We start from the raw sequence: 23,521 nt of genomic DNA on the forward strand, positions 1-23,521 counted from the left end.
AAAAGTCACATAACTTAGGACGATCCCCACGCACGGGCCAATAGATCAGAACTAATCCATATACCTAATCCAATATCATGATCCAAAGACATGATCCAGATTATTAGCATCTCCTACATGTATTTAGACCACACTCTCTAGCAGTAGATAGGACCTTCGTGGTCAACTCAAAGTATCAATCTCTATTAAAGGTTGATAGTAACACGCCTACCCCGATATTCACGTGACTTGTCTCTCAACTTCCTACACTTCTTATCCTTCAAGGTAAACCCTTCGAACCTATTCACCCGCTAGGCAATTCCAACGCCTAGGCTGAAGAGGCCTCGTTACATATTTCGGCGATTCGGCGTGTCAGGTGAATTGCGACACCCTCTAGTGGGACGGTTACTACTTATTTTTAGTCCCGCGTGCCGGCCTACCCCTTTGCCCCGGAAATTTGCCGATAGCTGACTTGCTTTCTATAAGCGGGCGCGCGTCCGCCCGCCCCAACATAACTTTCGTTGATACATCCTTTCACGATCGCCTATTTGCCTCGACAAAATTCTTTTACGTAGTTACAATGCCGCCAATCCGGACGACCCGATCCATGTCAGGTTCGACTCCAGCGCTTGCCCAACAAGCTTGCTCAACCTGTCGTAAGCAGAGACGAAGGTGTACGAAAGAGCTTCCTGCGTGTCTGCTTTGCCGCAGGCTTGCGAAGCCCTGCGAATACTCCGAGAACTTGCCTTCGCGCTCCGATCAAGATGAACTTGCGTACCTTCGCGATCGGGTGGCTGATCTTGAGAACAAACTCACCGCACTGCAACCCGGTCCCAACTCCAGCGAGACATCATCAGCAACGGGCTTGATAAACAGCCATTTGTTTTCTTCGACTGAGCCGTCCTCCCAACTGCAACCTGCTTTTCCAACTTCTTTCTTCTTGGACTCGCAAATTTTCCGGGACAACAGAGAGACTATCATCACGCCAAACGTAGAATTACCACGTGCCTTTACTGACCACCCGGGCGAAGCCGCAAATGTAAATGATGTCGTTAGGAAGCATTTTAGTGATCTGCATACATACTTTCCAATCAGTACGTCCTGTTTGTAGCAAAGCATGTAAATCACTAGCTAATGTTGCGTTCGACAGTTTCAAAAGTTCGGATTTATCAGCGAATTACAAACCCTACGCAATCCCTTCTATCAGACACAAAACTGCTCTTGGCATGCATGCAACTATTTCAACAACCGGATTCAACCACTCCATGTTCCGGACTATATTTGTCTTGCAAGTCGCTATACACTAACACAGAAAGGAAAAATGTTTATTCCGTTCATCTCCTACAGGCGCTGTTACTCATTGCACTATATGAGATTTTCCATGCCATCTACCCAGCTGCATACATAACAGTGGGACATTGTGCTAGACTGGGGATTAGCATGGGCCTCCACGACCAGCAGTCCCTTCAAATGCTGCCACGGCCGAGTATATCCATCAACTGTTATTTGAAGTCCCTGTTACTAATAATGGCAGCGACGTCGGCTGAGCTCGAGGAGAGAAGACGCGCATGGTGGGCCGTCGTAATTCTCGAAACACATGTGAACCTCGGAAGCAGGAACCATCCACTTTCAGTTCCACCTATTCCAGCGGATGCTATGCTTCCACAAGATGATGACAAGTGGGATCGAGGAGTACGCGATTGCATATTCGAAGTTTTCTAAAATCCAAACGCTAAGCAAATGTCTTAGGAGATGACCGTTGCCCGACCAATTGCTGTATCAGCAAGTGTCACCATTAACACTTCTCCTTTCGCCATACTTTGCCAAGTGGCACATGTCCTCTCACGTATTATCCAGCATGTGGATGACAAAAACACCGATTTCAAGTTCCGCTATGAAGAGGCTATACGGCTTCGCAAAACCGCCGAAGCTCTTTCGGAGGCAATAGCTTACGAGGTTAACGAAGTCATGCAACAACATTTCGGCGATTGGCCACCTTGCCATATGTTGCTTCTGACAGCGCTTGGAGTGTGCTACAGCGCCCAGTTAACCCTTCATGAACGGTATATCTGCACAGAGACAGAACCCGTCAAGGAAATTCTAGGCAGCCCTGAACAGATCGAGCTACAGAATTCAGCCCTTATCCGAGGTCCTGAGATCGCAAACGCCATATTGCAAATGGTGTTGCAAATAAAGGATTGTATATGGCAGTATAGCCTGCCGATATTCAGCCCTCTGCTTCTGGATTGTGTGTACCAGGCAACAGCAACTTTTAAATGGCTCGCTACAGAGAACGCGTCAGAAGAATACCAATACAGCCTCCAAGAACTGAACGCGTTTCTTGAATTGCTTGATATGAAATTCAAATGGCACTCAATAAGTAAGTAGAAGATCGAATACTCTATAAGATCCATACTGTTATACATATTCGTAACTATTCTAACTGCACATATAGAGGAATACAAAAACATTCTAGACATCAGTTAAGTAGCGACTGACTTTACGAGCGGGGATAAATGCCTTACTCCTTATAATTTTCCAATTTTACTTTGACAGAGTCACTTGTTAAGGGGCTCCCTAGAATGTTTTATTAGATTTATAGAATAGCGAGTACATCTATTATACCATCCTTTCGAGTATAGTTTCTAAGCCCATCTGTGCTTAGCGCTAACTAAAGTCCAATAGGAGAATACAAATGAAGCCATACTCCTTTCTGCAACCCCGGAATTGAAGCCGATCTCACGCTTTCCTCAGTGGCACAGAGTCCCAACCGTCAGCACTGTTGCCCACCCACCTCGGTCCGCCCGCTTCCATGCTGTCTATGGATAGATGTGCAACACTAAGCCACATGGTTTCATCCACGATTGGGAGCTTCTTCAGTGCCTCCCTGTCGATACCGTCACGGCGTTCCAAACCCTTGCACACGATGGCCGAGTGTGCCAATGCACGTATAAGCTTCGTACTGTGGCCGTCATCCTGGATTGCAAGCGAGCGGGAAATAATCTCCGGCCAGCCATCCGAGGGCATCTTGGGGGTATAGTTTTGGACCTCCGAGAGGAGCAGCTCTGGAGCACAACGTGAGGCATAAACTGCGAGATCCAAGCGAGCCTTCCACTCCAAAAGACGGACACGGTCGCTTGGGGAAATGAAAGAGGCGTTCAGGAATGACGTGAAGAAAATGGCTGTGGTTATGCTGTGGACGCAAAAGAAATCAAGCTTTGGGATGTAGGGAGGTCGCTGGGCAGCAGCGACAAAGTAGGCTGCCGTGTGTTAGCTCAGGAACCGTTAAAATGTTTATGCCTAAAGAGCCCCGAAAATTTTAGTGAAGGAGCTTACCAGATAAGTTCATCATCTCTCCTTTCTTGTATTCCAACCCGTCTTCACTGGCCGCATAGCGACCAGCGATCTGGACTAACTCATCTCCAGCCCAACTGAGGACGTCTTCTGGGATTATGCCGTTGTCCCACTTATTAGTGTAGGAGACTGAGAGCTTCTCGATCTTCCTGACGTCGTTGAAAAGCTCGAGCAACGAGGCATCCTGGTTCTGGTCAAAGCTGCTCTTTCCACTCTTTTGTCTGGCAACTTCCTCGGCACCAAGGAAGAATTTCTTGAGTGAGTCTTCATGGATCGCCGTATGAGCCAAGCCTTCAGCAATGATCGCCGGTTGCGAAAACTCAATACCAAAACCCAGATAGATGATCGGATGGTATACACCTGCGAAAAGGCGGACTAGCATGTCGTTTGCACGCTTATCCCCCCGGAAAATGAACTCTTGCACGACATCCTTCCAGCCACGCTGTTGGATTTGTTGCTGGAAAAATACCAAGTACGCGTGGTAGTAGTTTTCATCGCCCAGGTGCTGCTTGAAATGTTCCGGATCGTGCATATCAGGAACCGCCTTGTCGTTGACGATAACCGGCGGCCTTTGGTAGACTTTGTTGGCCTCGTAGGCTTTCTCGATCTGCCTAGGGTCTCCCCCGAGAGCATAGATCGTGAGAAGTTGATGCGGTATATGGTTCTAGCTTGAGTTTAGCTGACGATGTGACATGACAGATCAATGCACATTGATATCAGGCCAATAATAAATATCACGCTATCTTAGGCCTTGTCTTTAAACCGAGAAAATTAAAGTAAACGCCTTAACTTACATGGAAGCCTTTGTAGTTAAAAAAGCAATGATGGATCTCGAGGTCTTCTTGGAGGAGCTGCGAAGTCTTTTCGGCAGAATCTTTTCTCAGCGGTGTAACGGAGAAGATTAGGTCCTCTCGGCCATTGAGTTCGATTTTAGTAGCGGTGGCCATGGCTTTCTCTTCAACTCGAATTTGTTACTGCTTTGAGATTCTACGTGGACTCTCAATTCTGTCAGTTTTCAGGATACTTATAGGTTAAGAGTAACTGCTTACAACAAATCCCTTTTCAGTTTCCTTGTTCTCTAATCCCGAACTTGTGATTGGAAGGGGGGGAAGACGTCGTGATATAAATAGTCTAGTAGGGGGTGTTGGGCTTCAATTAAACAGTGACGTGTATATTAGCGAAGTCATACATGAGTGCGGAGTGTGGAGACACTCGCGTGAGATGTAGGACTAATTTGCTAATGGAAGCGGAAATAAATTCCGAGGGCTCGGATTTCGAGGGCTCGGAAATCCGAGGGCCCGATGCACCGAACTTGTTGAGTTTAAACACAGTCTGAAAACTATACAAACTCCTAAAAATTACATTTGTAAGAGGTAAAGGTTCCTCCGTAGGGGCTTTGCCATCGCAGAGCATTACCACAGGAAGCTTCGAGGGAATGGTCTAGTTATCAAGAGAAAAGACTAATTTTTAAGTCTCGGAATTCCCGAAGGCCGATACACCGAGTTTCTCGGGTCTAGATAGTTGAATCTGTGTGATCCGTTCGACCAGTCACGATTCAATGCACTTGCGACACCCCTGTGTCGATCAATTATACCGACTTTTTTACTTCTAATTCGTTTTACTGCCAGCTGCCAGCTGCCGATGCCTACTTAGTAGATCTCGGCAAAGAAATGTTTTAGAGGCTAGTTATAATACAACCAGATCAGCCAGCTTGCTACCCGAGAACCATCTCATCCAACCGGATAAAATGCCTGGCTGCCTGTTTTAGTTTCTGTTTGAAAGTAGTAGTATCTGGTGTTGATCAGGACGCGATTTTGTGCGAATTTACCTGCCGAGCCCCTGAGCTCGAGACGGCCCGTTCGGGGCCGAAATACCGATGCCGAAATACCGACGCCGACATACCAATGCCCGACTATAGGCAGACGTGGCAGAGCTCGTCGGGAGCGACAGAAATCCGAACGAATTAGGCAAGTATGCCAAGACAAGAGCACGGTTGGCCGAGGATCTATGTATGTATACTTAATGATGCCCTGAAGATATTTCATTTTTGTTTATCTTCCAAGACCTTGCTATTTCATCTTCCAAGACCTTGTCATTCCCCTTTCCATAACTTTCCGCTCCAAGAAGTGCATCAATATGGCTGTCGAACATGTCACTGTGGCAATTATTGGCGGCGGTGTCGCCGGGCTAGTAATGGCCAACATTTTGGAGCAGCAGGGCATTGCTTATGTCCTTTGGGAATCACAATCCCAAGTCGCTCCTCCCGCCGGTGCCAGCATTGGTCTGATGCCAAATGGTTTGCGGATTCTCGACCAAATTGGCGTCATTCAAGATCTCGAGCAATATGCAGTACCTCATGATGCATGGGAGCACCGTGACGGCAACGGCACGCTGTACTGCACCTTGAGATTCATGCGATCTTATCCAGATCAGTAAGTGCGCATGTGATTTTAAATCCGTAAAATTAAGTATGCTAAGAGCAGTGGCAAGACTCGGCTACAGTGGATTCTTCATGGAAAGACAGCGTCTTCTTGAGATTTTGTATGCCAAGGTTGGAGATAAAACGAAAGTCCACACTTCCAAAAGGCTCTCCTCGGTCCAAAACTTTTCGACCCATGCCATCATCACCGCCACTGATGGAAGCCAAGTTAGCTGCGACTTTGTCGTTGGGGCTGACGGCGTGCGAAGTGCAGTCCGCCGGGAAATTGAAGCTTTGACACCGGGTCTGCAGGAAACCCTTGATTCTACGTGTACGTCCCACCTGTTCAAATGGTCAAGAAGGGATATATACCTGACCACATTCTAGATTTTGCATCCAAATATGCTTGCGTTTACGGAATTTCGAATGCGCTCCCGCAAATTACCCCAGGCCGTTTTTTTACTGTGTACCAATCCGACGCATCCCTGCTGATTTTCTCTGGGATGAATGGCGTACTTTATTGGTTTCTCATTGAGGATCTGAAGACGTCTGTTGAGTTCAGTGAGAACAAAAGATACGCCGCGAAAGACATCGAAGCGGCTTATGCCAAAGTTGCCAATACTACTGTCACAACGGGGGTCAAGTTTTCCGACATCTTTGCGAACAGACGGACTGCTATCATGACCGGACTTGAGGAAGGGATTGCGAAGAACTGGGTTAGAGGAAGGATGGTTCTGATGGGGGACGCTGCGCACAAGGTATGGCTTTCAAAACAACCAGTGTAAAAACGGTACTAACAGAATTATGGAAAGATGGTTCCTCATGCGGCTATGGGTGCCAACCAAGCAATGGAGTCTGCAGCTTGCTTTGTCAACCATCTGTTGGATCTCCGTGGTCAGCATGGTGATTCCATCCCTCGCAACATTCCGACTTCCGATATCGAGAAATGCTTGAAGAGCTATGTTCAAAAGCGTTGTGCTCGTGTCACAAACATCACGCAATCTGCCAACTTCTCTTGTCGGTCTCAGTTAAAAATCGGTCCGGAAGCCGAAGCCTTCATTCTCGGCCTTCCGAATATGAAAGATGAAGCTTTTCTGAGCAAGATTCTGCTCATACTCAGTGAAGCTGAAAAACTCGAAAACTGGAAAAACAACAGTGGTAGAGTGGGATTCTACAGTCAACAAGCGGAGAAAATCAGACAGCAAAAGCAGGATGTTTAGAGAAGGGTACTTAGTAGGTAGGTTTACCGGCCTACCATGAGGTTCAATAGACGGTAGACAATAGATGATATTCGCGAAATTCCGATTACTTAGAAGATAATAATTTAGCGCTAGATAGTAGGGAACGCTTTCTTTAGTCGTTATTGTTGTTACTTATCTCTCTGTCTGGTTGTTCACGCCAAACTTCTCAGAAATACTTGGGTTTTCCTCATCGAACCTTGAGGGGCTGTTCTCCATCGACGATTTTCCAACTTTATACCAAGGCAAGTTGAACAAAGCGTCCTTGCTCTCCATACTGCGCCCCTTGCATTCTGGAAATGACAGAAACACCCATACTGTCGCAACGGCAGTAAAAGCAGTAAACAGAGCAAACGGCCCCCAAGGATGCATGGCCTCTACCATGTTAGGAAAGCCTCTGGTTATGCCGAAGTTTAAGAGATTCTGGTAAGCAAACGAGATTGTGACGATTGGACCTCGTGTACGTGTGGGGCAAATCTCAGAAGCGGCAAGAGAAAACGCTGGAGCCCAACCGAATCCGTAGCCTGCGTGTGTTACACATCAGCGGATCAACTAACGTAATTGTACTCGAATTCTAAAGAACGTAGCTTACCGATGGCGAATATACATATTGCAACGATAGCGACCCAAGCTGCTGGGCTTGTGGGTGCATCTGAAGAGATATTGGCGACACCAAGAAATACGGCCAGATACAACGTGCAAAGCATGTTTATCGCGGAGCCGAGAAGTAGGAGCGGTCTCCGTCCGTATCGGTCAGTGAGAATAAAAGCATACAAAAGGACAGAAAGTACTTTAATACATCCATATATGGCCGTGAATAGGAGCATTTGGGTAGACTTGAGACCGATTGACTCCAAAATGTTGGGTGCGTAGTATGTAATCGAGTTACCACCGCACATGATAAAGAATGTTTGAACTAGTAGGCAAAAGACTACTCTTCTCCGTGTCGATGGATCCCGTGCACAGAAGTATGCTAATTCCTTCAGTGCACCGAGACTTGACTTCTGCCCACCATTTGTGGAAACCTTTCCAGTAAGCTCGGTAAATTCTTCCACAAAATAGGGATGATCGTGAGATAGATTTCTTAATTTGCTCAAGACGCTTTTGGCTCGCTCGGTGCGTCCTTTCATGATCAAGTATCGCGGCGATTCTGGACAGGATGAATAACCGACGAACAGCGCAATTGAAGGAATCAATTGGAGCACCATAGCGGCACGCCACTGCCAACTTCCAGATGAAGGGAGGTGTAAGATCGAGCCATAGTTGATCCAGTAGCTTGCTGTGACTCCCAACATGATGTTCGCATTGTATAGTGTGGCCATGCAGCCTCGTAGAGCACTGGGAGCGACCTCAGAGATGTAGATGGTGCCGACGGTCATGCCAAAGCCGGAACCTAATCCAGAAAGAACACGCCCAGCCAAAAGCTCAGCGTACGATCCCAAGTTCGCTGCCATAAGGATTGCTCCGACGGTATAGCAAGTTGCGGCTGCCAGGATAACCGGTTTCCTTCCGCGTGTCTCACCTAGCGGGCCTGAAAGTATGACTCCAACAAGTTGGCCCTGGATAAATTCATTAGATAACTATAAGCAGAATGTAAAAGTCAACGGAAGGGCTTACAAGAAGCATGGAAGAGACCGCCCAGCCTTGGCGATCCGCAATGGCTTCGGAAGAGAGTTGATCGAAACCGAAATCCCGCTTAAATGAGCTCATAGACATCACTCCGGAGATGTTGGAAGTGTTGAAGCCGTGAAGGCCACCGCAATAGGAGGCCCAGATTACAGTCAACCAAATATTCCACCTTGCTGCCTCTCGGGGCGTTTTGCTGAGCTTTTGCCTGCCTAAGCCTCCGAAAGCACCGCCCATGTTGGAATTGAAAAATCAAACGAAATGCTTCAAACAATTTTCAGTCTGAAGAAACTTTGGGAAGTAAAGAACAGGATTGGAGAACACTTTGCGTAAGTTCTTCCGACATCAGACAACGCTTTTATATTGTTGCCTAAGGAATAATGGCCAAGCGGCTAAGCTTTCGACACATGACAGTGTCTCGGAAGCGAGTATGCGGGGAAATAGACACATCCCGATACTAGAAATTAAAATGCGGGGAAACATAGAGACTGGGGGCTGTGGAAGACTCCGGGCTTAGAGGAGTTATCCGAAGCTAACGTGTTGGTGGCGAGAGTCCCTTCAAAAAGTAGACGGGGAGCTCCTGCTTATCGAGGTATAATTATTCTGAGTAGGTGATGTTCACCTTCCTTATCACATCATATTCGCATAATGACGGAAAGAACATTGATGCAGGTGGAAGGGCCATGGCGTAGGAAGTAAATAATCAAAATCAACCGCTACCGCGGCAGCTCTTCACTCGTTCTAGAGAGATGAAATTGTCCATGTGCCTCTACGAACAAATTAGGTTTTATACACTACTCTTTCGCAATAACTATGAAGCCCCCGACAAAAACCTGTTTTTGATGTGGTTTAGAGCGCTTCCATCCCTCAACCACTCAATTTGCCCGCTATGATACGAATGGTTGAGTTGTGCCTCCCAAATCCCACCGTCTACCCTTGCAACGCGCATTGTCACTGGCTTGCTAGGCATCATTTCACTATCCTCAACGCCCAACACCGAAACCTTATCGCCCTCCTCAATACGGTCGTATGTAGCAGGGTCATCAAATGTCATTGGCAACATTCCCTGTTTCTTCAAGTTCGTCTCATGGATGCGAGCGAAGCTCTTCGCAATGACAACCGTCCCGCCGAGGAACCGCGGCTCCAATGCAGCATGCTCACGCGAGCTGCCTTCGCCGTAGTTTGAGTCTCCTATGATACACCAGCGGCGCCCGACATCGCGTAGCGCTCTGGCGACCGTGGGGACAATGTCGACACGCCCTGTAATAGGGTTGCGTGTGTGTCCAATATTGGATGAGCCCTCAGAGTGAAGGAAGGCATTGGTAGCAGCGATGAGCATATTGTTGCTGATATTTTCGAGGTGTCCACGGTAGTTGTACCAAGGCCCAGCAGGGGAGATGTGGTCAGTTGTACATTTGCCTTTGACTTTAATGAGAACTTCCATGTCCATTGCTTGACCGGGTTGCCAGGCAGTAAAGGGCTTCAACAGCTGCAGGCGGTCACTGCGCGGATTGATGCTGACAGAGAGCGAAGAACCATCCGCCAAAGCAGGTTGAAAGAGGTCTTCACCTGAGGTAAATTGCTGAGGGAGCTCCAGTGATTCAGGCGGACTGAACTGAAACACGTTGGAAGAGCCAGAAGATGGAATAGAATCCGTGACCGGGTTGAAGCCAAGTTTGCCGGAATATGCAAACGCTGTGACGAGTTCGGGCGAAGTTACAAAGGAGTGGGTGGCGGGATTGCTGTCATGGCGTCCTGCAAAATTGCGATTGTAGCTGGAGACGACTGAATTTGGCTCCCTTTGTTTGGCGTCGACATCGGTCCGATCCCATTGTCCCACACAAGGACCACAGGAATTACTGAGAACAGTTGCGCCGGCGTCACGAAGCTCTTGCAGGATACCTTCCGCCTCGGTCGTCGCCCGAATCTGCTCGCTTCCTGGAGTAACCATGAATGGCGTGCGAACCTTGAACAAACCCGCATTCTTAGCTTGCCTGACCAAATTCCGGACCTTCAGAAGATCCTGATAGGAGCTATTCGTACAGCTTCCGACCATACTATGACTGATATTCTGTGGCCATTCGTTTTCGCGGACCGTTTGTTTGAACTCGGAAAGCGGATGAGAGAGATCGGGTGTGAAAGGGCCGTTGATGTGCGGTTCCAATATATCCAAATTGATCTCGATAATGTCGTCGTAGTAGTTCTCGCTACCAGGATCGGCAGTAAGAAGAACGTTCTTGACTTTATCCGCGGCTTGAGAAATGTCGGCACGTTTGGTAAATGTTAGGTATCGCCGCATAGGCTCCGAGTAGGGAAATATGCATGAGGTCGAACCGACTTCCGCTGACATGTTGCATACCGTGGCCATTGCAGTGGCTCCAAGAGTTTTGGTTCCGGGTCCAAAGAACTCAATAATCTTCCCTTTGCCTCCCGAGGCTGTCAAAATGCCCGCGAGTTTGCAAATGATGTCTTTGGAGGATGTCCAGCCGCTCAGTTTTCCTGTCAACCGGACCCCGACGACCTTCGGACATTGTAGTTCCCAAGGCATTCCTGCCATCGAATCGACTGCATCCGATCCACCTACACCTATGCCGAGCATAGCCATTCCACCTGCATTCGGTGTGTGCGAGTCGGTTCCTATGATCAAGCCTCCTGGGCTGCATGCAAATCAGTTCGTTGTAAGCAGACAGTGTCGACCACCACTCACAAGGCGTAATTCTCAAATATGATGACATGTATGATGCCGGATCCTGGCTTATGAAAGCCAATGCCGTATCTCTTTGCTGCACTGCTCAAAAACTCGTAGACCTCTCTATGATCGCCTAGAGCGCGTAGCAAATCTGACTCTGCTCCTTTTTCTGCCACTATCAAATGGTCGCTATGAACAGTCGTTGGCACAGCCACGCGGGGCAGACCTGCACTAACGAATTGCAACAATGCCATGGTTGCTGTCGCGTCATGGCAAGCAACTCGATCAGGACGAAGTTGAAGGATAGTTGACCCACGTTTAATATCTTTCAATGACCATTCACCTTTCTCTGTCCCTATGAGGTGGCTATACAGCAATTTTTCCGATAACGTCAACGGGCGATTGTCAGTTTTCGTGATGTCCAAAAGGGTCTGGATTTGGGTTTCATAATTAAGATAGCGTCCCTGAAAGTAGTTTTAAAATCAGCCAACCATAAGAGATAATTTAAAAAGGTTTTTACTAGGACGTACAGGTTCCAGTGGGCTGATACCAACCGCAGACGAGGGGGTTGCGAGCCTTCGTGTGCTGGCTTTGGCTAGGTAGTGGTTGCGCTTCGTCCCATTCTTCAGGGCGCTTCGCAACATGTTTGGACCAAACAACACCAAGTGAAGTGTCAGGTAAAGTGTTGAAAAGCGTAGTCAAGGGGTGCCTTAGCCGATTCTCTTTTCGTTAAGTAGTTGGTGCGCGATAAAAGCGTTGTGTAAGATCGCAAAACTCTTCGGCGAGGTCCCGACCGCAATCGCCTTGTGTTTTTTCGTGGTTCAAAATTAAGTAGATGACCTTGACGTGAAAATGCGAAAAAGACCAAAAGGCGAGCTATGATTCGACTACTTTAGTTTGAGCGGACCAATCCGCAGCAGGTGCCTCGGCACGGATGGCTCCGCCTTCATGCGGGTAGCCCCGAGCCAATGCAATGAGCTTTTTATTGCACTTGAGCCAATGGTAAGCACCCTCGGCTTCAGCGTAAAGACACGGGGTGATTCCGAGGATAATCTAACCTTACCGGAGTACTTCTAAACCCTCGAAATGATCGTCTAAGGGCAATTCGGGTATGCGAACCCGGGGCGACCCCGCAACCCGAGCCTGCATCATCCACACGGATTGTCCAACTCACTAATGTACAGATAGGTACCCGGAGCCTAAAGAAGTGCGCTCGGAACAGTTCCGAGATGGTAGCTCCGAAGAGCGTATTGTGTAGGCGGGGCATCGTATGAGGGTGCAGTCGACGAAACGGATATAATCATAATATAAGTAGTGGTTAGGAAAATGGGCTGTTTTTGTCCAATGCTCAGTCGTCTTGAAGAGAATCAGAATGGCCGTCAGGAACCCATTGCAGGCCATTCTACCAGAGGGCAGCTGGGACTGCCACCATCATATCTTCGAACGTGAGTAGCCACACGCAATTATGCACCACAACTAATTTCAGGCTTAGCTGCCGAGTTCCCATACGCACCTGACCGACACTTGACGCCACCGCCTGCAACCGTGGCAAAGTTCTTGGAGTTTAAGCAGAAAGTTGGCGTATCAAATTCGGTACTAACTCATGGCTTATCGTATGGATCTGACTGTTCGTCGTTGGGTGCCTTTATATCCCGGATTGGCAAGTCGTCAACGAAAGGAATTGGTGTAATTGACCCCGATTTCGTATCCGACGAAGAACTGGACATACTGAAAGCGGCTGGAGTCTGCGGAATCCGAGTCAATCTTTACAAATACAAGGCCATGGACGATGTCGAACTGCAGAAGGTTGCGTTACGAGCACACGCAAACCGCATCATAGGCCGCTGTCCAGGCTGGAGTTTGACCATCACCCACACCCACCCAGAATTCTGGGCGGAGTTGAGGCCTTTGGTTGAAAGGGAGCTTGTACCAGCTGGTATTCCGCTGGTGACGGATCATTTTGCTCTATTGAAAGGGAAGAGCATGCTGCCGGATTTCTGCAACGGCGACGTCACCGCTCAGCCTGGCTTCAGAGACATAACTGAACTCCTGCGGAAAGGCATTCTTTGGGTGAAGATAAGCGCACCGTACAGGGTGAGTGAGATAGAGCCCAACTATGCAGATTTGGAACCGCTTGTCCGGGGGTTAGTGGATGCTAATCCGCGACGAATCATCTGGGGGAGCGATTGGTAAGCAACGGCCGCAATGATTTTGTGCGACACTTGGCTCACAGTTTCTCACAGGCCGCACACGCCGAGGATGAAAGTCCGGCTGCCGGGAGAGGCATTGAAAGAGACACCCTATCTCAAGGTAGACGATGTTGGTTGGTTGACAAGCCTTCGCTCTTGGCTATCCGAGGAAGAGTGGATGAACATGATGGTTTACAACTCCAGAGAGCTGTATGGTCAGGTTTGATAGAATTTTAATTGATGGAGATGAGATGATGGTGTAGGGGAAATCGAGGGCCGATTCGTTTGCGCGTGATCGTCGGCGCTAAGCGGCCAACCCCGCACGCCGGGAATAAGAGCCAATCCCTTACTCCAACCCATTAAACGCGGCTCATAACTATCCACACGTCCATCGCCCTTCCAGCGGGCATGTCTAGTGAAACGTCTGCAAAGAAAGTCCGGTCCGCTTGCCGTCGATGCCGCCTCAGACGGGTCAAGGTAGGTGCTTCCGTTACATTGTCGAGAACATGACTAACACCGGAGTGTGCGCAGTGCGATGGACAGGTCCCAGCATGCGGTAACTGCGCGAAAGCGGGAGTTCCTTGCATGGACGTCGATGGCCGCAATGCGGAGCAGCTAATACCCAGGACGTGAGAATTGAGAATTGAAATCTAGCGTAGCCTTACTAATTTATTGAGCCTGCAGCTTTCTCGTAAATGGACCAGCGCGTATTCGATGGCTCGAAAACGTGATACGGACGAACATTCCCGACTTCGATCTTGCCGCTGGACCACAGGTTGACCTATCCTCCTTGGAATCGCCTCCTGGGCTGCCTACGGCGCAGAACGAAGCTTCGCCGTCTTTTCCATTCTCGGTCGAAGGGGACGACGACCATCCACCTCAACAGCAATTTGTTTCGTCTCCACAAAACCCTCAAGTACCGAAAAGACCGCACACTACCATGGCATCCTCAGGATCTGAGCGACCTCTGGCTGAAGAAGCTCGATCAGTGGTTACAGATTTGGGGATGCTAACACTAAATTCAGACTCACGGCAGCGACACTACTTAGGCTCTTCCTCAGGCCTTCTTTTTACCAGAATCATAGGAGCTGGCCCCGAAGATTTTTCAAGCCCTCAACAGGGAGACGGGCGGAGCGTCCCAAGAGATAATCATACAATAGAGCCAACTCGCTCCGAAAGAAGCCGGGCCTTTGCTCAGCACAGACAAGCCAAAAGGCTTCATCAACAACTATACACGCAGTTGCAAAATGTCAGTGTTAACTTTGCTCTTACTCCGACGTAGTCCGGCTAACAATACGCAGGACCTTCCCACGAAAGAAGAGACTTACTCGTTGCTTGAAACATATTTCCGTGAAGTCCACCCAGATCACCCTTGTCTTCATGCGCCATCCTTCCTGGACGCAGTACAAGCACTTTACGACTCTGCTGATCTTGGACCGGATACATCAGTGGGCCATAATGGCTGGCCAGAAAGCATCAAACCATTTCCCTACAACGGTAATTTTGAGAAGCTTGCCGGCGCAGAAGTAACACCCATCTCAATTTACGCGGCCGCATTCCAGGTCTTCATGGTACTAAACCTTGCAGCTACCGTGCGGACACGAGGAAAGAATTTTGAAGTTTCGCCCACAAGATTCTATCGCGCTGCTATGTCTTATGCAGCTGAGTGCTTTTCGTCTATTACACTTCCGTCCCTACAGGGCCTGATACTTCTAGCCGTTCGCAGCCTGATGATCCCGGCCGAAATTAATATTTGGACGCTTGTTCATATTTGCATAGCGCATAGTATCGACTTGGGGATTCACAGAGAACATGAAGATCTAAGAAACGAGTCAAGGAATATTCGCAGGTTTATATTTTATACCGCGTACTCATTAGAAAGGTATGTCTTGACTCGATTAGCAGAGAGTACATACTGACGAGAGAAGATCTATTGCCACAATACAGGGCCGGCCGCTTGGTATTCGAGATGAAGCATTCGATGTCCAACTACCTTCAATGACTGGCCAAACCTCCAACCAGGTTTGGGAGTCAGATCTGTTTGGGATCAAAGAAGTTGCGGCTCAACTGGACTCATACTCAATCCACAATTTTAAACTTCACCGGATCCTCTCCAACATCAAGCTTTTGCTTTACCATCTACCTACAGGAACCAATACGTTTCTATGGCCAAATGACACTTTTAAATGCCAGCACGACCTTCAAAAAGAACTGAATGACTGGTTTCAGCAAATACCTGGAACAATTTCGCAGTTAAGAATGTCAGGAGACTTGGAACCTGCTGAAATTGAACTGTTCAGGCTAAAGCTAAAGCTTCGTTATCATGCTGCAATGATCCTGCTATACCAACCGTCTCAAGCGATCAGAAATCCCAACATGCGCTCCTTGAAAACCTGCTTCGACCACGCCATTGAGCGGATACGCGGTTATGATGCGTTGCACGCTCGGGACAGCCTTTATCTCAGCTGGAGGACAGTGCAGAGCATATTCGCGTCTGGGACAGTAATGGTCTACTGCTTTTGGGCGTCGAATGTTATGCAGCAATCTGTCAGTTTTATAAGCCTCCCGAAAGAATTGCGCACATGTTCAAACCTCCTGAGCGCCAGTGGAGAGTGGTGGCCGTCAGTCAAACGCGGAAAAGAAAGTTTCGAGCGAATCGTCGACTTGACAATGCAGCGCTGGGGACAACTGCAAGTGGGCACAGGGTCTGAATCGGCAAGATCTTCAATTACCACCAGCATACCTGCATGTGCCCCAAGTGACGTGGAAGAAAGAAGAATGAGAGAAAGCCTAATGGAACCGGTGCCACACACGGCTCAAAACCGTTCAGGAGAAAGCTTCCAAAATAACGCTAGTTTTGATTTGGATGCTCACCAGCCTTTTGGCACTTCGTTTGGTAAACCAACCGCATCGGAACCTGGGAATGGAATAACTACCGAGGAACGTGTGGACCCGGAGATTGAAGCATTCTTCAACAACTCACTACTTGGAGACTCGATGTGGGACTTTCTAGATGTAACCACCGAAAACCACATTGGAATGGGTGGTTTGTAGCTTTTAGCATTTACCCTACTTGGACACTGATCTCCTAGAAATTATTGCATGCAATTCTTTCAAAATGTCATAATCAATCGCTATCTAAAGGATACCTGTCTCTCAACTTTTCACCATAAACATACATCAGTATTGGAAGAGGAACAATAGCCAAGCTCACAAACCCGAGCAAAGAGTTCCCCCAATTCAGCCCGAGACTTGCATACAAACTCGGTCCGGCTAGTGGTATGAATGCACCAAAGAGGCACCTAACAGAAGATACGCATGCCATTGCTGAGGCAGCGTATATACCGGACCCGTCAACAATATACGCCTGTAAACTGGCGTTCATGCCAAATTGAGCGAATCCAAAAGGAGCCAGGCTAAGTATCGGAACTATCCAGTGATTCCGTTCATAGGTCGACCAGCCGTACCAGAAGAAGCTGATTGGTATACAAATTGCAGGGAGGAAAGATGAAACGAGGCGCATTTCCGGTTTGTAAATGTTTGCGTTTTTCTTTGTCAGGTGGACTACGACAAGATCCGAGGTTTTTGCAAAGACGACGAAGCCAATGGCACTGCCGCATCCAAGTCCGAGATATGCGAGCCCAGCAGCCTCGAGTGACCAATCGTAGACTTCCTGGAAGAAGGCTGATGTTGTGGTAAGTAGAATGTACAGGAGTCCGGAGATGAAGCCAACTTGGAGGCAAGTGATCGGAATCAGCGGCGTGCATAGAAACATTTGCCAGGGGCGAACGAAACTTCGAAGGAGGAGGGCTTTACTAGACTTTGGTGCTTTCTCATCTTTCCCGGTATCATAAGCGCTTTTCAGGTCTGTTCGCCCGAGATTATCTTGGAGCGAGCCCATTTTGCGGCGAATTATCACTTCTGGGTGCGTTTCTCGTCCAAAAAAGCCCATGGTCAAAGTAATTGCTGTACAGGCAATAAGGAGCACCCAAAATGTCCATCTCCAGCCTGCGCGTTGTGTGATGATTCCACCGACGAGAGGACCGAGGACGGGGCCGAACAGAGATCCAAGAGTCAGGACAGCGCTAGCCATACCGCGTTCATGTGTGTAAAAGAGATCGGCCGTTAAACCGCCACCAATGGAGAGGCATGCAGAAGCTCCTAGTCCCGAGAGCGTCCGAAAAGCTAGAAGCGTTCCAAGGTTGGGAGCAAGAGCTGATCCGATATGAGTTAGGGTGAAGAAGACGTTCGCAGGATGAATTATTGCGAGGCGGCCGTAGATTTCGCTAAGTGGGGATAAGGCAAGAGGGCCAACCTGATAGGTTGTTAGATTTGAATGGCAAAATAGGAAGACTGCCGTCCTAATTATGTACTCACCATATATCCAAGCACATAGATTGTGGTCACCAGGGATGAGAGTATTTCAGAGTCATTATGAAATTCGGCGTTGATTTGAGATGCAGCAGGGGCGACAATTGAAGATGCTAGGAAACTGTGAGGCGTGTGTTAGTCTGCGCTCAACCTGGAGTTCAAACAAAGTTACGAACCTCAGGATGATCATGCAACTGACGAGGAACATGGTGATCCATTTTACCGTTGGCGAAAAGTTCCTTTCTCAAATTAGTACGAAGCCATATCCGTCCAAGACGATAGTATTTACCTGGGGTTTTGAGGATCCTTCTGTCCGTCCCATCCTATAATTCCTCGATCGAGGTCTGTCTCTTGGAAAAGCAACTGCGGCTTTCCGTTTTCTTGAACGCGTTCGTTGTCCATGAATAGCAGATGAAGTGAAGTTTATCAAAGACTCCGATAGATAGTCGGTCGTAATTATATGCTGCGGAGGTGGTGAGGGGACCATGTGTTCACCATACATAATCTGTACCACTACTACCATAACACCGACCGGCCGACCGGCCGATCGGCCGAATTCCGCATTCGGTAGAGTTCGCAAAATTTGCCAGCAGAATGCCAAAGACTCATCCAGAAACCACTTACAAGTTGCATCAGTACTATCTCATCGTGATCAGGACCCGATCCTAGCTGTGAAAAGTCTTTGTGCATCTCAGTTGATGTCATTGTCCCTGAAGGCACCACTTAGTAAGCGGCGCTAACTTCCATGACACATCTTCATCTCTGGCTACCGAAGACCTGGACAAAGCCACACCCGACACATGGATGACTCGACTCTCTCGGCTCGCCAACAGCGTCCTACCTGCGAGCAGTGCCGACAACGCAAAGTCCGTTGCAACAGAAAGATTCCTTGCGCTCATTGTTCCCGGCTACAGCTCCCATGCAAGTATGGAAAAGCATCTAGGCGTGCGCCCCTAAGACCGCCTCCGAAAGGCTCGCCAAATTCGAACCCGGAGACGACTTCCACTCTGTCTGAGGACGATCCTCGCGAAGCAGCTGCCGAACCAAGCAATGCCGAAATAATAAATCGTCTTAGTACTGTCGAGACCCTTCTCAACAGTTTAATAACGTCTCTCGGAGCGGGTAAACTCCCGAGTGTCCCAGCCGGTGATTCGCATGCTGTCCGACAGCACAGTCCGTCAGCTACTTCGTCTCGAGGCGTTCTTGTTGGCAATGCAGAGAGGGGCAGCTACGTAGATGATTCAGTATTCGTGAACCTGGTCCTTGATGTTGGAATCACCTATAGCTTACATTATGGTCGAGTGCTAACGTTTTCAGGACCCAACACGGCGAGAGAACTGTTTAACTCCTCCGACACGATCCGCAAATGCTATACCACACTCACTTCATTCTTCACATACTGTGGGAGTAATAGCAACTGATGTTTTTGGCCCGCAAACTGAATGTGTAAATGTGCCGACTCATGTTTATTCTGAACTTTGGGATATCTACGTTCGCAACGTAGATCCAGTCATGAAACTCTTACACGTTCCAACAGTACGGTCGGTTTTTTTCGCCGCCACAAACAAAGACCTTCCAGCAACTGATACGACAAGGGCATTGCTATATGCTATGTCGTTTGCAGCTACCACCACTATCTCAAGGGAAAGGACCCTAAGCCAGTTTGGAATTGAACAGTTATCACTCCTCCGCCACTTCATGCACCAAATGGACCAATCGTTAATGAAAGCCAAATTCCTAATCTATCCCGATCTGCAGACTCTTCAGTCGCTTGTAATCTATTTGGTAATTATGTCTGCACGTCCTAGCAGAAGCTCTAGGCTAATGATAATAGACGGCCTTGCGTACACACGATATCGGAAGGCCTGCGTGGGTCCTTGTAGGGATAGCAATCCGCTTGGCAGAGTCACTTGGCCTTCACCGGGACGGATCTCGGTTGGGACTAAGCCCTTTCGATACAGAGATGAGATATAGGCTATGGTGGCAATTGTCTGCCCTAGATTACAGCGCACCAGAAGACCACGGATTTGATTCTACCATTCTCGATCGCAAACAACCACTTCGGCTACCTCTAAACATCAATGACGCCGATCTCTCCCCAGAAATGTCGACCCTACCGGATAGCAAACACGACTGGACAGAAATGACCTTTACTATTGCAAACTTTGACGTTTGCCAAAGTTTGTGCCAAAGTTTGAGACAAGCCGTCGCCGTAACAACTTTAAAGGACACGCAGACAAAGGAGAAGTCACTACAGGATGCGGAACAGAATATCTTTCAGAAGTGGTTCCGGTTCGCTGATCTTAAAATACCAATATGCGCTGCAGCAGAAGCTATGTTTCGACTGTCAGTCATGAAATCGCGATTCAATCTCGCTTTGCAATCCTGGCTCCATAAACGCGAAAACAGGTCTACCGCAACGTCAAGATACCATCAATTTCCTCAATCGATCTTCCTCATGGGTGTCGATCTTCTTGAGTACGGATACTTGCTACAGTCTGGAAAACTCTTCCAAGAGTTTGCCTGGTTTTTCCGGCGACATCCAGAGCTATACGCCTTGTTTCTCGTGTTGCACTGCTTAAAGGATGACCCGCAGAAACTGGATGCCGAGCGTGCCTGGAAAGCCGTTGATAATTATTCCTCCTGCTTGGCAGATTTTGAAGATGCCTTTGAGCGGGAGGGTCGCTCAAGCTGTGTTTGGAAAATCTTGGGATCGTTGAAGGAAAACGCGAGAGAAACACGCTACGAAGCTTCTTGCAGCACGTCTACAGCTGCATTCACCGAAGAGTCAGGGAACGATACAGCTGAAATAGGAGGAAGCGGAAGCGCAGATGTTGCACATGGAGTTCTTCCTTCCACGCCTGTTTTGTGGCCTGAACTGCACGAGTTCTTGCGGCAAGGGAGTCCTTCCGCATTGAACTTGTCGGATTGGCTCGATTTGGATTTCAACGCTCCCAACTCGTATATATGGATGTAAGGATGTTGGCAGGTGAGTCATTGCAAGAGTGGGGAAAGCTTGATATTGCTAAGCATCATGCTTGTGGCACAATCCTTGCCAGACATTCGTCATCTGTGAGCTGGCGCGTACTCACCATAAAAAACTGACTATATGACTTGTAATCGTATCCAGATTGTTAGACTGCGAGACCGCACGATCAACCTCATGGCTACCACTTTACAAACCTATCTTCGATCTAAGATGTTGGCGAACCGGAGCGAAAATGACGCTTATTCTGTTCAGAGCACCAAGACAACGCACTCCGGGACGAGGCTTTCTCCCGGAAAGAAGCCTTCATGCGACGCTAGCTCGGGATCAACGCTGGGAAGCGCCAGTAGTCAGATGACCAACAAACATGTCGAAGCTCTTGTCGATTTTCCGACACTGCGCTGAGAGATTCAATTGGTATACACGGTAGACATACATGATCTTCTTGCAATGTTGAGGGAGGCTTACTTCAGTGTTGGTGGCAGACTGCAATAAAGGGATGTTACAAACCGGCTCAGGGCACTATGGTGTGGCACGAACAAGGGTTAGGTGTTGCCATAACCATTTTTCTTTCGCAACGGAGTAAATCTTGCCGTTTGAGATCAGGATTATGCAAATGTTGGCATGCACTTCATGGCCCCCAACTTGGGACTATTGCACCATCCATATTTACCGACAGTGGAAGGTAATACAGCCTTTGACAAATCGCGTAACGTCTCATCGACACCCATCTGCTTCTCACTGTCGCTGCTGAGGAGTCAATGATTCTTTCTATTTTCATATTGGGATTTGCAATTGGTCCGTTTTTCATAAGCCCTCTCTCGGAGATATTTGGCAGGACTCGAGTGTTACAAAGTTTCAACCTTGGGTACCTTGCATTCAACACTGCTTGCGGAGCTTCAAAGACTAAAGTACAAATCTTGCTGCTACGGTTTCTCAGTGGGCTTTTAGAATCATACGCCTCTATGAACATGGCTACCTCATACCAAGATATCCACTTCGGCCCGTCCGCTTAGTTTTGCATTGCTCCCTTCCGAGGACACACCAACCTCATTAATGACTTCTATCATTAGCTTCTCGGCTACGAATCTACCAGGCCTTTTCTTGCTGAAGCTTCCCGACCCGTCCCACCCTCCCTTAAGAACGACACCCCGTCGATTTTCTCCCATTCGTGGGACTTGGAAGCGGAGTAGCTGCCTCTTCGTACGCCAGCATATCATGCATGGATATAGCCGCGTCGCCTCTTGTTGAATCTGTTCCTTGCTTACTACTGCCAAGGTGGCCGTAATCTTGCCTTTGACGGCCTCCAGTATAGCTCCCGTCTGTTGAAGGTTTAAGGACGCGGTGGAAGAACAATTTCAAAGCGGGGGCGGAGGCGCAGATGATGGCGAAGTGAATCTCCACCAGTGTCCATTCCCAGGCGGGGAGTGCTTCCCAGGTACTATCGTATGTTTGGTAGTAGACCTTGCATATGGAGGCGGCGCGCATAATCCCGCAGGCACACAGACTAGGCGGTTAGTAGTGTACGCTGACATTTTTGCTCTGAAACTTACAAAAATCCGACCCCAAATATTCCGGCCAGAGCGAGTTTTTGCTTCCGAGGCATTTGTAGCCGGAAAAGGACGATTAGAGGAAGGATGCAGACCATAGCATCCTGGGTAACGCTCACTATTGCTGAGGCAAGGAAGCCTGCTCCTTCGTCAAAGCATTTATATCTGTGAGTTGACGTCCATGCCGCATCCATTTTGTTCCAAAAAGCATCCATTGGATGGCAGGCTACGCAAGCCATAACGATAACAAGAATGGCGTAGACAACAACGAAGACAATAGAGCCATAGATAATGAAGAGCCAAGTATTGGTCATACCCTCACTTAGTCGTCGGTAGAAACAAAGAATTGAGGTTTTAACCAGCGATGTTACGAGGATATAGAATATCGAGATAGCCCAGGTAACAATACGGAAGTTAACAGCTTGGGTAGCCGTAACCTCCCAGGCATGGCGGTCGACGCCGAATTGATAGAAGCCTAGAATGGAAGTTAGATAGAAGATCGTAGGTGGCGAGGTAGAAGATTATAGATGGCGGTTAGATTAAGTCGCATACCTACATACCTATGAGATGACAAACATCATACGCAACGAGAAAAGGCTAATATATAGTAAGTAATAGTAGCGGGTGAAACGCTTAGATGTAGACTTTACCAGTGCTGCGACAATTAGCCAGTCATCTAGCCCAGCGTTTCGTCGAACCTTGCAGCGTGCCCATAGCCTTGCACCAACAATTGTCAGAGTCAAAGCAAGAAGGATCGACACGAGGATAGTTGAAAAAGGTCCCCGCCGCTCGCCAAATGGATATTTTTGTCGATTGGTTAACCAGTCCGCCTTGACCTCGGGCGGAATAGTGAGGCCCATCTTTTACGAGTAAATAACAACGTGTAGGGCAAAGAAGAGAGACTCGGTAGGAAGATTTTTTAAATCTTCGGTGTCACCGACTCAGCGCAAATATAATAAATAATCCCCCTAGAGAGGTTTAATATACCGTTAGGGCTGTGGCGTTCTTCATGCGTTTGTTATCTTAATTTCCGGATCGCCGTTACGCCCGATATCTCGCATGAGCGCTAGTCTAGCTCAACTAGTGTCGCCTGCTAATATCAATTTAGTATAAATACGCG

At 48.3% G+C, this 23,521-nt stretch overlaps 10 protein-coding genes across 10 annotated transcripts; 5 read left to right on the plus strand and 5 right to left on the minus strand.

Annotated features, from left to right (window-relative positions):
* Nucleotides 1-510: 510 nt before the first annotated feature.
* K452DRAFT_321892 (uncharacterized protein) lies at nucleotides 511-2,604 on the plus strand. Its single transcript, XM_033544445.1, has 5 exons — nucleotides 511-1,073; nucleotides 1,130-1,465; nucleotides 1,514-1,671; nucleotides 1,729-2,359; nucleotides 2,435-2,604. The coding sequence occupies exons 1-5, from the start codon at nucleotides 560-562 to the stop codon at nucleotides 2,464-2,466; spliced, it is 1,671 nt and encodes a 556-aa protein (XP_033392904.1). The 5' UTR covers nucleotides 511-559; the 3' UTR covers nucleotides 2,467-2,604.
* An 86-nt stretch (nucleotides 2,605-2,690) lies between these two features.
* K452DRAFT_278799 (uncharacterized protein) lies at nucleotides 2,691-4,280 on the minus strand (the record flags this gene model as incomplete). Its single annotated transcript, XM_033539384.1, has 3 exons — nucleotides 2,691-3,239; nucleotides 3,316-3,997; nucleotides 4,128-4,280. 3 exons carry the CDS (start codon nucleotides 4,278-4,280, stop codon nucleotides 2,719-2,721), a joined length of 1,356 nt encoding a protein of 451 aa, XP_033392905.1. The 3' UTR covers nucleotides 2,691-2,718.
* A 1,246-nt stretch (nucleotides 4,281-5,526) lies between these two features.
* K452DRAFT_236177 (uncharacterized protein) lies at nucleotides 5,527-6,972 on the plus strand (the record flags this gene model as incomplete). The annotated part of the gene is made up of 4 exons (XM_033537488.1): nucleotides 5,527-5,765; nucleotides 5,812-6,083; nucleotides 6,140-6,510; nucleotides 6,565-6,972. The coding sequence occupies 4 exons, from the start codon at nucleotides 5,527-5,529 to the stop codon at nucleotides 6,970-6,972; spliced, it is 1,290 nt and encodes a 429-aa protein (XP_033392906.1).
* A 153-nt stretch (nucleotides 6,973-7,125) lies between these two features.
* K452DRAFT_329317 (uncharacterized protein) lies at nucleotides 7,126-8,853 on the minus strand (the record flags this gene model as incomplete). The annotated part of the gene is made up of 4 exons (XM_033545047.1): nucleotides 7,126-7,189; nucleotides 7,214-7,514; nucleotides 7,583-8,549; nucleotides 8,608-8,853. The coding sequence occupies 4 exons, from the start codon at nucleotides 8,851-8,853 to the stop codon at nucleotides 7,126-7,128; spliced, it is 1,578 nt and encodes a 525-aa protein (XP_033392907.1).
* A 574-nt stretch (nucleotides 8,854-9,427) lies between these two features.
* Nucleotides 9,428-12,002, minus strand: K452DRAFT_278801 (uncharacterized protein; the record flags this gene model as incomplete). Its single annotated transcript, XM_033539385.1, has 3 exons — nucleotides 11,836-12,002; nucleotides 11,324-11,769; nucleotides 9,428-11,273 (listed from the first exon to the last, which is right to left on the minus strand). The coding sequence occupies exons 1-3, from the start codon at nucleotides 11,947-11,949 to the stop codon at nucleotides 9,428-9,430; spliced, it is 2,406 nt and encodes an 801-aa protein (XP_033392908.1). The 5' UTR covers nucleotides 11,950-12,002.
* A 620-nt stretch (nucleotides 12,003-12,622) lies between these two features.
* Nucleotides 12,623-13,720, plus strand: K452DRAFT_362005 (uncharacterized protein; the record flags this gene model as incomplete). Its single annotated transcript, XM_033546466.1, has 3 exons — nucleotides 12,623-12,750; nucleotides 12,792-13,494; nucleotides 13,549-13,720. Exons 1-3 carry the CDS (start codon nucleotides 12,678-12,680, stop codon nucleotides 13,718-13,720), a joined length of 948 nt encoding a protein of 315 aa, XP_033392909.1. The 5' UTR covers nucleotides 12,623-12,677.
* A 165-nt stretch (nucleotides 13,721-13,885) lies between these two features.
* On the plus strand, nucleotides 13,886-16,548 carry K452DRAFT_278809 (uncharacterized protein; the record flags this gene model as incomplete). The annotated part of the gene is made up of 5 exons (XM_033539386.1): nucleotides 13,886-13,971; nucleotides 14,026-14,123; nucleotides 14,179-14,743; nucleotides 14,796-15,376; nucleotides 15,420-16,548. The coding sequence occupies exons 1-5, from the start codon at nucleotides 13,903-13,905 to the stop codon at nucleotides 16,546-16,548; spliced, it is 2,442 nt and encodes an 813-aa protein (XP_033392910.1). The 5' UTR covers nucleotides 13,886-13,902.
* A 73-nt stretch (nucleotides 16,549-16,621) lies between these two features.
* K452DRAFT_312511 (uncharacterized protein) lies at nucleotides 16,622-18,267 on the minus strand (the record flags this gene model as incomplete). Its single annotated transcript, XM_033543563.1, has 4 exons — nucleotides 16,622-17,809; nucleotides 17,872-17,986; nucleotides 18,042-18,104; nucleotides 18,155-18,267. 4 exons carry the CDS (start codon nucleotides 18,265-18,267, stop codon nucleotides 16,622-16,624), a joined length of 1,479 nt encoding a protein of 492 aa, XP_033392911.1.
* A 1,053-nt stretch (nucleotides 18,268-19,320) lies between these two features.
* Nucleotides 19,321-20,497, plus strand: K452DRAFT_257913 (uncharacterized protein; the record flags this gene model as incomplete). The annotated part of the gene is made up of 2 exons (XM_033538448.1): nucleotides 19,321-19,650; nucleotides 19,700-20,497. Coding segments are annotated over exons 1-2 (1,071 nt in total), but the record flags the coding sequence as incomplete, so codon positions are not given.
* A 1,125-nt stretch (nucleotides 20,498-21,622) lies between these two features.
* On the minus strand, nucleotides 21,623-23,261 carry K452DRAFT_341398 (uncharacterized protein; the record flags this gene model as incomplete). Its single annotated transcript, XM_033545373.1, has 3 exons — nucleotides 21,623-22,358; nucleotides 22,405-22,876; nucleotides 23,033-23,261. 3 exons carry the CDS (start codon nucleotides 23,259-23,261, stop codon nucleotides 21,989-21,991), a joined length of 1,071 nt encoding a protein of 356 aa, XP_033392913.1. The 3' UTR covers nucleotides 21,623-21,988.
* Between the last annotated feature and the right edge of the window lie 260 nt (nucleotides 23,262-23,521).

The sequence above is a fragment of the Aplosporella prunicola genome, assembly GCF_010093885.1.
Source record: "Aplosporella prunicola CBS 121167 unplaced genomic scaffold K452scaffold_32, whole genome shotgun sequence".
Classification (NCBI taxonomy): domain Eukaryota; kingdom Fungi; phylum Ascomycota; class Dothideomycetes; order Botryosphaeriales; family Aplosporellaceae; genus Aplosporella; species Aplosporella prunicola.

Excerpts from the sequence above, each read along its gene's own strand:
- K452DRAFT_321892 (XM_033544445.1), top strand. The coding sequence starts at position 560 with ATGCCGCCAATCCGGACGACCCGATCCATGTCAGGTTCGACTCCAGCG. Across the intron at positions 1,672-1,728 it reads ATGACAAGTGGGATCGAGGA|GAGATGACCGTTGCCCGACC; the intron begins GTACGCGATTGC and ends CAAATGTCTTAG. Across the intron at positions 2,360-2,434 it reads ATTCAAATGGCACTCAATAA|AGGAATACAAAAACATTCTA; the intron begins GTAAGTAGAAGA and ends CTGCACATATAG.